We start from the raw sequence: 12,054 nt of genomic DNA on the forward strand, positions 1-12,054 counted from the left end.
GAGTCTGATTCAACTTGTATGGATCCCTTGGGGAGCTCAGGAACTGGTCCCAGACTGTCCCAGAAGCTGGATCTGCACAGTGTTCAAAGCTGCTCTGAGTCCTTGATTCCCTTCTCTGCTGAACCCCATGTGTGAATCCAGGGGTGTGATCCCACAGTGCCCTGCCCTTCTGCCATAGCCACGCTGTGCTCGGGCCTCCAAAGAGATGCCATCCCGTGTTACTGCAGGGAAGAGATGTGGGGAGTTTGCCTTGGTGTGCCTTAGCTGTGGTCCTTTGTTAGCTCTTCCTGGGCTCCGAGAGCAACAGGCCCTTTGTTCAGCATGAAGCTGGAATCCAGGAGGCACAAAGGAGGAAAGGAGCAGAGTCCCCCGGCTTGTGGAGCCTGCGCAGGGGCTTTGGTCAGACTGGGACTGCTGCCAGGGCTGGGACCAGGCAGACCCAGGGCCCCAGGATGTCACTAAGCTGTGACAGTGCAAAGGTCCCTCCCAGTGGGGTTGGAGCCCCAGAAATATCCATCTCCCAGCAGGAGGGACTTGCCTGCCCCCTGTAAATGTCCTGAGCAGAGGGTTGGGAGCCCCCCAGCCCAGCACAAGGCCTGGGGCAGGCAGGGTGGACATTTGCTTCCACTGGGAAGCTTCCAGGCACAGGAAGGCTGGGGTTGAGATTCCTGCCTGCATGTTTGGTAGGGAGGTACTGGGCAAACAAGAGACAGGAACAAGGAGGATGGAGCCTTGTGAGCCCATGGCAGGAGTCCTTGCTGTGTCCCAGGGACCATGACCTGCTTCCTGCTGTTCAGGGACAGCAGAAGCGGCTCGGCGGCAGGGAGGGCTTGAGGTGCATCCAGTGCTTCCCAGGTCCAGGCAGCTGGCTTGGGCTCTGCAGCACAGGGACGGCAGCCACGGGTGGCTGAGACCAAGGAAGGGAGAGATTTGAGAACAGGGCCTGTTCTGATGTGTCAGGGTGCCCCAGGAGTGTTCTCTGCAAACGCTCCCTCCAGCACATGGGCAGTCTCAGGGAGCTGCTGCTCTCTCCTGGCTGGTAGTGCTTGGCCCAGGGCAACCACTGGCCCTGCTGTGGGGGGCTGGTCCTGGCTCCCCTGCAGCCCGGGGGCTCCCTGCCCGTGCCCGGGTCTGGCAGCAGTCACAGAGGCCAGTGAGCCAAGGAGGCAGTGCCTGTTAGCCTGGCTGTTGTCTGGTTATTTCTTCTCCCAGTATTCACAAGTCACCAGCTGTATATTTGCCAAGAATCTTGTTCTTGAGCTGGGATTTGGTGTCCTTGAAGCCTCCACAGCAAACACCCTTAGGGGAGGAGGCACATGGCCTGAAGGGAGCCCCCCAGAGCGGAGACCGTGGGGTCTCTCCTGTGGCTGAGAGCTGGAGGAAAGGGCAAAGTGCAGGACAAGTGGGATGTCCCCATTAGGCTGGAGCATCTCAAGAGAGGGGAGAGTCCAGCAGGGCGACTGACTGCCCCCTACCCTCAGTCTGCCAGCCTCCTGAGGGCCCAGAGTCTCAATCCAGCAGGAGAGGCAGGTGCAGACATCTTTCCCCAGAGGAAGATTCCCAGGCTGATTTAGGGTGAAATGAATGAAACAGCCTCCTCTTCCTATCTGGGAAGGGCAAACCCGGAGAGCCCCACATGCTGGAGTCATTCCATCCTCCTCAGGCTCATCTGGTGTGGAAACCCAGCCTTGCATTCCTACACCAGTGCACGAGCCCTGTTGGTCTCCAAGCTGGGGACTGCTGCTGGGATCCATGCAGGACACGTCATGGAGCTCTCAGCACTGGCAAAGGGCAGCACCATTCCAGCCTGATGTCACTCACACTTTTAACCGTGGAATGCAGGATCCCAAGGCACTCTGCACCACAGCACAGGCACAGGAGGGCAGTTTACCCTCAGGTTGGTGTGGGATGAACACCTCTGCACAATGGAGAGAGATGAAGTTGGGTGCTGTGCCTGGTACTTGTCAGTGCAGGTGGTGCCTGTGAGGAAGGGCTGTGCTCTCTCACCACTCCCACTGGAACTGGCCTTCCTAAGGAGACTTCCCAAGGCTGCACCATGTTCTGGGGGTATTTGTGGGCACAGATTGGCTTAGATGGGGCCAGATGGCCCAACAACAGCTGAGGGTGGCCGTGCCCTTGGTGGGACCCAGCCAGAGGCCTCTGCAGCCGTTCACAGCCCTGGTGGGGGCTGTGGCACCTCCTCAGTCCCTGTCCTCCTGCTGCTTCCCTCCACTGTGAGGGGCTTCTTCACCACAGAGAAGTCAGGCAGAAGAGAGGACCCCCTCCAGACCCCTCCAGACTCCCCTGCTCGCCTCTCCACGTCAGCCCCAGTAGGCACAGACCCTGCCAGGCTTGAGGCCAGTGCGGCTCTGCCTCGCTGAGGACCGAGGGCCCCTCGGCCTCTGTGCTGTCTCTGGAGCTGAGCAGTTGACTCTCTGCTTTTAATAGAGAGCTGGGAAGGCACATTATGGAGATGAGGGTGTTATTTGCATAACGCTAATTAGGTAATTACAAATCATTTTGCTATGAGCTGAAGCGTGTGCTGTGACATAACGTTTATTAGTCATTCCATTCAGGCCCCGCTTAGTTAAGTCATTTACTGCACTAACTACTGAAGTTGGCAATAAAAGGTAAATGCTGGCGCTGGGTGCGAGGCTGAGGATGGCACCCCATGAACTGTGCCCGTGGGGGGCTGCAGGGCAGAGCCCGGGCTGGCAGGCGTTGGGGGGTAGAACGCATTCTAAGCCTTGGTGAAGGGCTCCCTCTGAGCCCACGGCACGGGACCTCCCTGCATTGCTTCACTCGCTGTGCGGGGCCTGTCCCTCCAAAGCCACTTGTGGGCAGGCACCGAGTGCTGGTGCTGGGGCAGTTTTGAGGCACCAGCTCTTGGAGGAGCTGACTTCACTACTCCAGGGACTGGCAGCTTTCTCCGAGGGTGGGACACAGGGCAGAGAGAGTGGGTGCAAGCAGCTTCCAGGGGTCTGGAAGCCTCCTAGGTTTCCCAGACCAGATGGCGGGGGGAAGAGGCCGCAGAAGGGTGAGCCAAGGCCAGTGGAGCTGTGTGGGCAGAGGGAGGGTGGGCTGGCACAGAGCTCTGGTTCCTCCCTGCTGTCACTTGCCTGTCCCAGCCCCCTGGGCTCCGCTGCTGCCAGTGACCCTGCCCATGTGCAGGCACAGTGATGGCCCGTGGGGACTGTCCAGTGGCAGACCCCCTCCTTCCCAGCCCCATGTCATGGCACACCTTTCTCTTCCAGAACCAGATGAGCCATTTGAGTTCATTATCGTGTCGCTGACGGGCCAGACGTGGCTCTTTGAGGCCTCAACGTCGGAGGAGCGGGAGCTCTGGGTGCAGGCCATTGAGAGCCAGATCCTGGCCAGCCTGCAGGGCTGCGAGAGCAGTAAGAACAAGGTAAGAGGCCTTGGCCAAGGTCTGCTCTGTTCTCTCCTCTCTGGCTTCTGCCACATCCCTCCATGTCCCATGTTAGCCTGTCTGTCCAGGCTGGATCCTATCCAGATCCCTCTGCTCCCCATCAGTTGAATCCCATCACTGGAATTCCCCCCAGGTTTTCTGTCACCTCTTCCCAGCCTTGCTTCGGCCCCACAGAGCATTCTGCATCCCACCAGGATGTGCAGATGTGCTGTCCACTCCCTCCCTGGACAGCTCTGCCCTTTCTCCCTGCTGTGGTGCATGTCCCCTGCTCCTCCGGCGCACAGCTGGCCACGATCCGTGGTCCCTCCACACCCAGTTGTCTGAGTCCCTGTGCTGGACAACCCCCTGGGTTTCCCTGGACTGTGGTGCTGGCGGGCTTGGGGGGTGCAGGACGTGTGGCCTGCAGCGAAGGGGGTCTCGTGGGGTGTGTTCCAGGCTCGGCTGGGCAGCCAGGGCGACGCGCAGGCCATGCAGGCCGTCCGCACCGCGCGCGGGAACAGCTTCTGCGTGGACTGCGACGCTCCGAGTAAGAGACCCTGCACTGAGGGAGGGGCCCGCCCAGGATGGGAGGGGGCTCCAGCCACCCCAGCCACCCCCTCTCTCAGCCCAGAGAGACCTGCTCTGTGGGACTGTCCTGTCCTCTCCTGCCGTGGACCTGCCCCTCAGGGGTGGGGTACAGACCTGCCTGCCACAGTGGCCGGTGACCCCTCACTGGCCAACCTGGGGCCCTGGACTCTCTGGCCCTACCTCTCCCAGGGGCGCTGGGCTGGGAAGAGTTCTGGTGGGCAGGTGCCTGCAAATATGGGTCTTCTGAAGCACAGGAGGCGAGCTGGTGAGTCTGTGCAGGTATTAACTCTCCCCCACTGATCCTGCTGCCCTCAGATCCCGACTGGGCCAGTCTGAACCTGGGTGCCCTCATGTGCATCGAGTGCTCCGGGATCCATCGCAACCTGGGCACCCACCTGTCCCGCGTGCGCTCCCTGGACCTGGACGACTGGCCTAGCGAGCTCCTCATGGTCATGACAGCCATCGGCAACGCCCTGGCCAACGCTGTCTGGGAGGGAATGGTGGAGGGGTACCCCAAGCCCACTCCTGAGAGCAGTAGGTAAGGGAGGTGGGGAACCCCAGGGATGCTTCTTGGGCAACACACCAGAAGGATGGGGGCACCACGGGGATTTGGGAGCAGCCATCAAGACAGGATTCCTCAAGGTGCTCCAGTGTTGGGGGTCTTGCCTGCCCTTGAGGTACTGGCCATCCTCTCCCACCTTCCTGGTGGGTCAGTGAGGCTCCATGGTGGCCATGGCCGTGTGGTGCCTGAGGGAGCCGAGGCTGGCTGCAAAGCCGAAGGGGTTAACAGAGATGGCTTGGCAGCATCGTGTGGGTCTCTAGGGTCTGTCCCTTTCAGGCCCTTGTCTGTCCCTATCGGAGCCACTCTGCTGTCACTCATCCCAACAAGAGCCCATTCTGCAGCTTATCAGCGCCGTGGCGCGGGTCAGGGGCCGGCGGCTGTGAGCATGCTCGGCGCGGGGCATTGATGGCTGCCCGCCAGATGCAGATGGATAGAATGGCAGCAGATAGCGGCGGGACGGCACACATCGATCCGCCGGCCCCGCGGCCCCGCCGGGACGGACGCGGACACAGCCTTTGTTTGCGCCGGGCGAGACGGCGGCGGCGATAAGGTGCCTCCCGTGGCACCGGGCTGGCGTGTGCAGCGCTAACCTTCTCCTGCCGCCGGCCACGGCCCACGGGCAGGCACGGGACAGGGACGGTCCCCACGCTGCCACGGCACGGGCATGCAGGAGAGTGTGAGGGGCTCCAGAATGAGGAGACAGGCATGGGGTCTGGGTGTGGGGTGCTGGCACTTTACAAGCATGGGCATAACCACACAGTGTCCATAGGGAGCTGTAAGGAAGTTCAGTGAGCCAAGCAGGTGTCAGGCAGGTGTCTGGATTGGGGTTACAGAGCCCTGGAGACAGGTTTGGGCATGAGGACACAGCAAGGGGTATGTAGGACATACCTGGGAGTGACAGACACTCACTGCTCACAAGGGTGTGTTTGGGTGACAGTGCTGGTACTCGTGTCCCTTCACATGTGGGGCCCAGGCAGGTTGTCCCACCTGTGACAGTGACAGTGTCCTGTCTGGCAGGGAGGAGAAGGAGCGCTGGATCCGGGCTAAATACGAGCAGAAGCTCTTCCTGGCCCCACTGCCCCAGTCGGACATCCCTCTGGGGCAGCAGCTGCTGCGGGCTGTGGTGGAGGATGACCTGCGCCTTGTGGTGACACTGCTGGCCCATGGCACCAAGGAGGAAGTGAATGAGACATATGGGGACGGAGACGGGCGCACGGCGCTGCATCTCTCCTGTGCTATGGCCAATGTCGTCTTCACACAGCTGCTCATCTGGGTAAGACCTGCAGCCTCCACCGTGGCACTTCTGGTGCTATCCCAGTGCTTCCCCACCTCCCTGCTCCCAGGGCATGAGACACCTCTCACCCATCTTGCTGTGGGTCCCCTCACGTGCCCACTGACACTACCCTGCCCACGCTCCCAGCTCCCTCTCCTTACCCATCCCAGAGCCCCTCTGCTCCCTGCCACTCCCACGCCCATGGGCACATGGCACCCAGGTGCCGCTGATGGATTCTTCTCTCCCACACAGTACGGAGTGGACGTGAAGAGCCGGGACGCTCGGGGCCTGACCCCGCTGGCCTATGCCCGGCGAGCCGGCAGCCAGGAGTGCATCGACATCCTGCTGCAGCACGGCTGCCCCAGCGACAGCGCTGCCACGCTGACCCCCAGCCTGCCCCGCCGCAACGCCAACGCCAACAACAACGCCTGCGCCGCGGCGCCGGCCGAGCTCAGCACCAGCCCCAGCGCCGTCTAGCCCTGCCTGGGCCGTCCGCTCTCCGCACGGCCGCCCTCCAGCCCTGCCGGGGACCGGGGCCTCAGGAGCGGGACTGGGAGCAGCACAGCCGGGCCCCCACAGTGCTTGCCCCCACCGGGACTCCCGTGCTGGCCAAGAGGAGGCCGGGAGCCAGCTGGGAGCCAGCATCCTGCTCCTCTGCGCCGGTTCCGGTGGACTTTCCCTGTGCAGCTGGTGAGACTGTGCAGACCCGGTGCTGTCAGCTTGCAGAGGGGTTCCTGCTTAGTCACTGGGGCGGCTCCAGTGTTCCCCGTTCTCATGACCGGTACATGGAGAGGGAGCCAGTTTCTCCTGCCCCCCACCAGGCACACCTGTAGATAAAGCAGAGGCTGGGGGCAGTTCAGGGGTGTGGCCCCCGTGCACAGTGGTACTGGGGAGGGTGATGGCTGCACCCACTCTCCCAGACAGGTCAGTTTGGGCACTTCCCTCTTGCCCTCCCTCCTGTGTGTCAGCCTCGACACACAGCCCCCTGCAGGGGGGAGGTGGGGGCAGCAGGAGGTGCATGTTTCTCTGCTGCACCCCCGTGCTCCTCTGGTTCTGGCTGGTGCAGGAGAGATGCACTCACTGGTACCGTGTGCTGATGCATGGGAGGCATCTCCCCTGCACAGCCCCTGGACAAAGATCTCCCCAGCCTTCCTGGTGACCTGGAGGAGGAAGAGGTAGTCACCCCAGGATCCCCAGCTGTGTCTGTGTGTCTGTAGAGTCACTGTCCTTCCAGGTTCAAGCTCCAAAGCCATACACAGTGTCTCCATCAGAGCCTCCCGCTGGCTCCCGCTGCTGCCCAGGCGGGGCTGGTCTCCGGCTGAGCAAGAGGAGAGGAGAGGAGAGGAGAGGAGCATCTCTCTGAATTGGGGCCAAGCCTGCAACTGAGTGCTGGAACCCCAAGGCTTTGGACGCTGCTGTGGAACGTCTCTGTCACTTGTGTATAAAATGTACATTGGAAATATTTATATGGACACTCTGTATATACGGTTTCTTTGCCATGAGTTGCCCTGTGTGTGTCATCTGCAGCCAAGGAGATAAAGGCCAATAAAGCAACCCACCTCCTGCCAGGCCAGCCTCTCAGTGTACTGCCTTTGGGGCCTCTGGTGCAGCCCTGGAGTCTAGTGGCTCTCCAGCCCAGGCTGACCAGCAGTCAGCCCCTTCTCCTCCAGCTTGGGCACTGGTAACAGCAGTCCTGTGCCACATCAGGCCCCTGGGACGTGGCAGAGTGCTGGGGTGGGGAGGGGAGATGTGCCAACCCTGGGTGCTGGGGGACAACGCCAGGACATGGCCCCGGGGGGATGCACAGCTCTGGTGGGACTGGAGACGGGCACAGCAGAGGGGTGTGCCAGGCAGGGCATGCTGGGCCCAGCTAGTCCCTGTGCACAGGACAGTTGAGTGTGAAGCTGGGGTGGGGGGAGGCAAAGATGGGCAGGGAGTGATGAGCTGTGCTGGCGTGTGAGGAGCCTGGGTGCTTTGCTATGGCTACACAAGACTGGGGGTCATCCAGTTCCAAGGCACAAGCAGCCCCAAGCAGTGAAGGGAGTCTGCACTACCTCCAGCCCTGACCCCACCTGCTTCTCCCAGCTGTGGGCAGAGCAAGGCCCCCGTGCTGCCAGTTCCCTGCTGGCTTCACCCAGGCCGCAACACAAAAAGCAGCTCGGGGCTCATGTGTCTCCTTGTGCTGTGCCGTGGTCCGGGCTCTGCTGGGCCTTGGTCCCCAGGCCTGTGTAGTGGTGTTGCAAGGAAGGGAGGTGCCAGGACCCCCCACCTGCCACAGGTAGCCCTCAGCTGTCCCCACCAAACCCCTGCTGTGGCCCGTGCCACTCCCACTGCAGAGGGCTGCCCCGCTGGGGGCTGCAGAGAGTGGCCCCAGCCCCTTCATCAGCCCCCTCCCCTCCTTGCTGTATTCTGGCTCTGTGTACCCATGTCTCCATCCTCATCCCTGCGCTGGTCCTGGTCCCTGCCTGCCCCCTGCACCCGTGTCACCCCTCATTCCCATCCCCTCACGGTGCCCGTGGGTGCCCCCTCACCGGCCCCAGCCCCAGCCCAGTGCTGGGTTTGGTTAATTTCCTGGCGACTGCATTAGCGGGAATGGAAGCCGAGGGACGGCAGCTCCTCTGGGGCCCATTAATCATCCCCCTCAGACAAGCTGCCTTGATTACAAGTGGCAAGAAATTCATTAGGGCTGCGGCTCTGACAACTTTTATCTGCGCGGCTGGATCTGACTCATTAGGCAGCCAAATTAAAGCCATGATGGGCCCTGATGAAATTCACTGCTTGTTTATCTTGTGCGATCTGATACATCTGCCCATACATCATCTCCCGTGCGGGATCCCGCCCAGCCCAGCCCTGGCGCCTCCCTTCCCATCCCAGCCCTGCCCCAAATCCTGGGTGCCCAGCCTGGACCCAGCTCTGGAGCCAATGTGGGCTGGGGGCTCCCAGCAGACCCCTCTCCTGCCCCCCTGCTCTGCCTGTGGCATCGGGGCTGGGGTCAGGGTTGGGGGCAGTGGCTGTGCCACCTGAAGCTGTGTGAGGGCAGCCCTGGAATCACAGAATCATACAATACCCTGAGTTGGAAAGGACTCACAAGGTTCACTGAAGTCCAAGGCTTGGGGCCACATGGCCCTGAGCAGCCACATGGCCCACACAGTGCCCATGGAGGGTCCAGCCTCCTCAGGGTGTCCCCAGCCCTGCCCAGGTCCTACCAGCAGTGGCACCACTCCATGCCCTGCTGCTACTCACGTCTTGCAAACAGGTGCTGGGGATTCAAGGGGTGCTGCTCCTCTGCCACCAGCTTCCCACAGGCTCTGACATGGTCCCAAGGAGCTAAAAGAAAAGTCTGCACCTGGTAGTGGGGCAAGATCCCACCAGCAGCAGCATTTGGGACCTGCCTTGCCCCAGCCCAGGGTTACCTCAATGTTGGAGCACATCTGGGTGCCAAGGTGGCCAAGGTGGCTTCTCACAGTCCAGGGTCAGGACAGGCTGAGGGAGGAGCTGCATATCCCTGTTCAGGGGCAGACATGTATGTCCATGTTTAGGGACAGGAGCCGTTTGTCCGTGTTTAGGGACAGGATCTGTGTGTCCATGTTCACAGGCAGGAGTCATGTGTCCATGTCCAGGGGCAAGAGCTGTGTGTCCATGTTCAGGAGCAGGACTCATGTCTGCATTCAAGCTGATGCCAGGGAGGGCACAGGCTCTGCTCTACACCACAGGACTGTGCCAGGGTAGCGGCACAGCAGGACTGTCCCTGCGTGACGCAGCCCCAAGCAGCAGGGTGACCACAGCAGCTGCGTGACAGCACTATGAGGACCCTGCCACAGGCAGCCAGCAGCACTCACCCTGTGGAGCCAAGGCAGTGGCTGCAGCAGGGGCTGTGTGAGTGCCACAGGGCAGGAGCCAGGGATGCAGACTTGTGCCCTGAGCACATCCACGGTGTGTAGCCTCAGGCTGGAAACCGGCTGTGCCACAGTGCTTCTCAGAGAGCCTGCAGAGCCAGGACAAGCCCCATGGGGCACAATTCACAAACAAAGCCCCACGGGCCCTCTCCCAGCCCCAGCTGAGGTGCCACAACGTCCTGGGGGTCTGTAGGTGGGCAACAGCAGGGCATGGGGCAGCACTGCCCAACCCTGAGGCAGCTGGGACCACACGCTGGGCACACACAGAGGTACTTTCACAAGAGATGGCCAGAGCAGAGATCCTGCACCTCTGTGTGTCCAGTCAGCCCTGCCTCTGGGACAGGGAGTGACACAAGTGTGGCACAGTGTCCCAGCTCCCTTGGCCTGTTCTCACCAAGGTATGGCACCAGCACACTCCACTACAGCACCTGCACCCTGTGCCCACGCACGGGTACCTGCCTTGCCAGTGGGTGCAGACAGGCACAGCACTGGGCCTCACAAAGCCCTGTGGAGATCCATCCAGCCTGGCAGGTGAGGATACTGCACAAGCTGGCAGGCTGTGCCAGGTCCAGCATAAGTGGCAAGTGGGACCCCCCAACTTGGGAAGGGTTTTACGGCCCTGGTGAGCTGGGGGTCAGCTCTGCAACCTTGCAAAGAACTTCACAGCATCCAGTGAGCAGCAGCACAGCAGCATGTGGTGGCAGTCTCTCTCTCTCTCCTCCCCATCCCCAGTTCCAATATGCCCTTGGTAAGTTCTTTCAGATCTTGGTCGTTTTCCTTTGACACTGAAGCTGCACCTACCAGGGGTTTGCACTGTGTTGCTGAGGCCACCCTGACCAGACTCGCTCCTGAATCTCCTCTGCAGCTGCACCCAGAACTCTGAGCCACTCTGGACCAGTCTGCAAAGGAATTGGGGGGTGGTCAGGAGGAGCTCATGACCCTTCCCATGTGCCAGCCAGCAAGAGATTGTTTCTCTCCAGCTCATGTGCAGCTACTGGGGAGCTGCTCTGTGAGTCATCATCAGGTCAGCCAAGCACCTGAGCTAGTCCTGGAGCTGCTGGCTAATGTAGAGCACCAGCACCGTGTTGTGGGCCATCACATCTTCCTACAAGTCCCTTATCAGGGAATGTCGAGAACCAGCTTTGTTGCACTGAATGAATAAACAGCCTGTGGGATGCAATCTCTGCTCCTTTCCCAGTTCTTTAAGAGCTACTGTCCAGGTAGATGGCTGGGCAGGTTTGGGTAGGGAAAATTCCCTTGTAAGTGCTGAAACTGCCTTCCTGAGGGCAAAATAAGTCTTGTTTGTATGAATGTGTGTAAAAACATATATAGAAGTAAATGCATGTCCATGGATATACACATCTCTGTGTGTCTGCATCTGTATCTTATTACTGTGCGTGGGTGGGTGGGTGTGTACACGTGCACATACATGTTCAGTGTGTGTGTTCGGGTACCCACATGACAGTTACTCCCCCTATCAGTTCCTATCCCAGGACACAGGAAACAGGCAGAAGCTGGTAGATGTGAAATTCCAAATAGATACAGGGGTAAAACCATACTAGGATGGTGGTTGGACATTGGCATAGGGGCCCAAAGAGGAGGGATTGCCCATCCCTGAAGATCCTGGAAGTCAGATGGACAAGTTCCTCTAATGAGGACCGGCTTTGAGCAGGTGTTGGAGCAGAGACCTCCCGAGGTCCCACCCAGCTGTGCAGGGTCACACAGGGTTACTCTTTACTGCCCAGTTTTTCATTGTGGCCCTCTTCCTTCCACCCACCCCAGTCTGACTCAACATGCAGAGCTCCAGCTCGTGGGGGCCCCTGCAGCTCTCCCGTTTGGGGAGGGGCTGCAGCTCTCGGTGCAGGGAGTGCAGCCCTGTCAGTGGGGTGTGCAGTGCAGGCAGGGCCGTGCCCCATGCTCACTGTGAAGGGCAAGCAGTGCTGTGCACCACACTCACCGTGCCTCGCTCTCTGTTGTGCAGGAGGCACCAGAGCCGTCGCAGTGCTCCAGGTTCACGGGGAGCTCTGCTCTGCTCTGCATGGTGCCAGGAGCACTCTGCTGCTCTGCAGCTCTCTCCAGCAGCACTGGTGACAGCATGAGGCTGTCACCTACAGTAGCACCAGACCGAGCAGCACCTCTGCAGCTCTTGTGGGGATTTTAACATGGTTGTTAAAGGGTGTCAGTGTTTATGGGCTCTGGGACTAGTCTAATGCAACAACAAAAAAAAGCCAAAACCCAAATAACTTCCAAGCAGCTGAAAGCTCCAGGTCTTGGATCCATCTCAGTGGCAGCTGATGGATGAGCGTGCAGAGGAGCAGGGATGCTC

At 60.4% G+C, this 12,054-nt stretch overlaps 1 protein-coding gene across 2 annotated transcripts in view; it reads left to right on the forward strand.

Annotated features, from left to right (window-relative positions):
- Positions 1-7,400, forward strand: part of AGAP3 (ArfGAP with GTPase domain, ankyrin repeat and PH domain 3) — a 108,935-nt gene extending 101,535 nt beyond the window's left edge. For both annotated transcript variants that reach the window (XM_064647729.1, XM_064647648.1), the window contains exons 14-18: positions 3,255-3,409; positions 3,866-3,956; positions 4,313-4,535; positions 5,577-5,832; positions 6,085-7,400. In XM_064647729.1, the coding sequence (XP_064503799.1) occupies positions 3,255-3,409; positions 3,866-3,956; positions 4,313-4,535; positions 5,577-5,832; positions 6,085-6,309 (950 nt within the window). In that variant the 3' untranslated portion in view covers positions 6,310-7,400. The remainder of the gene's footprint in view (positions 1-3,254; positions 3,410-3,865; positions 3,957-4,312; positions 4,536-5,576; positions 5,833-6,084) is intronic.
- The last annotated feature ends 4,654 nt before the right edge of the window (positions 7,401-12,054 follow it).

The sequence above is a fragment of the Pseudopipra pipra genome, chromosome 1 (assembly GCF_036250125.1).
Source record: "Pseudopipra pipra isolate bDixPip1 chromosome 1, bDixPip1.hap1, whole genome shotgun sequence".
NCBI classification, from domain to species: domain Eukaryota; kingdom Metazoa; phylum Chordata; class Aves; order Passeriformes; family Pipridae; genus Pseudopipra; species Pseudopipra pipra.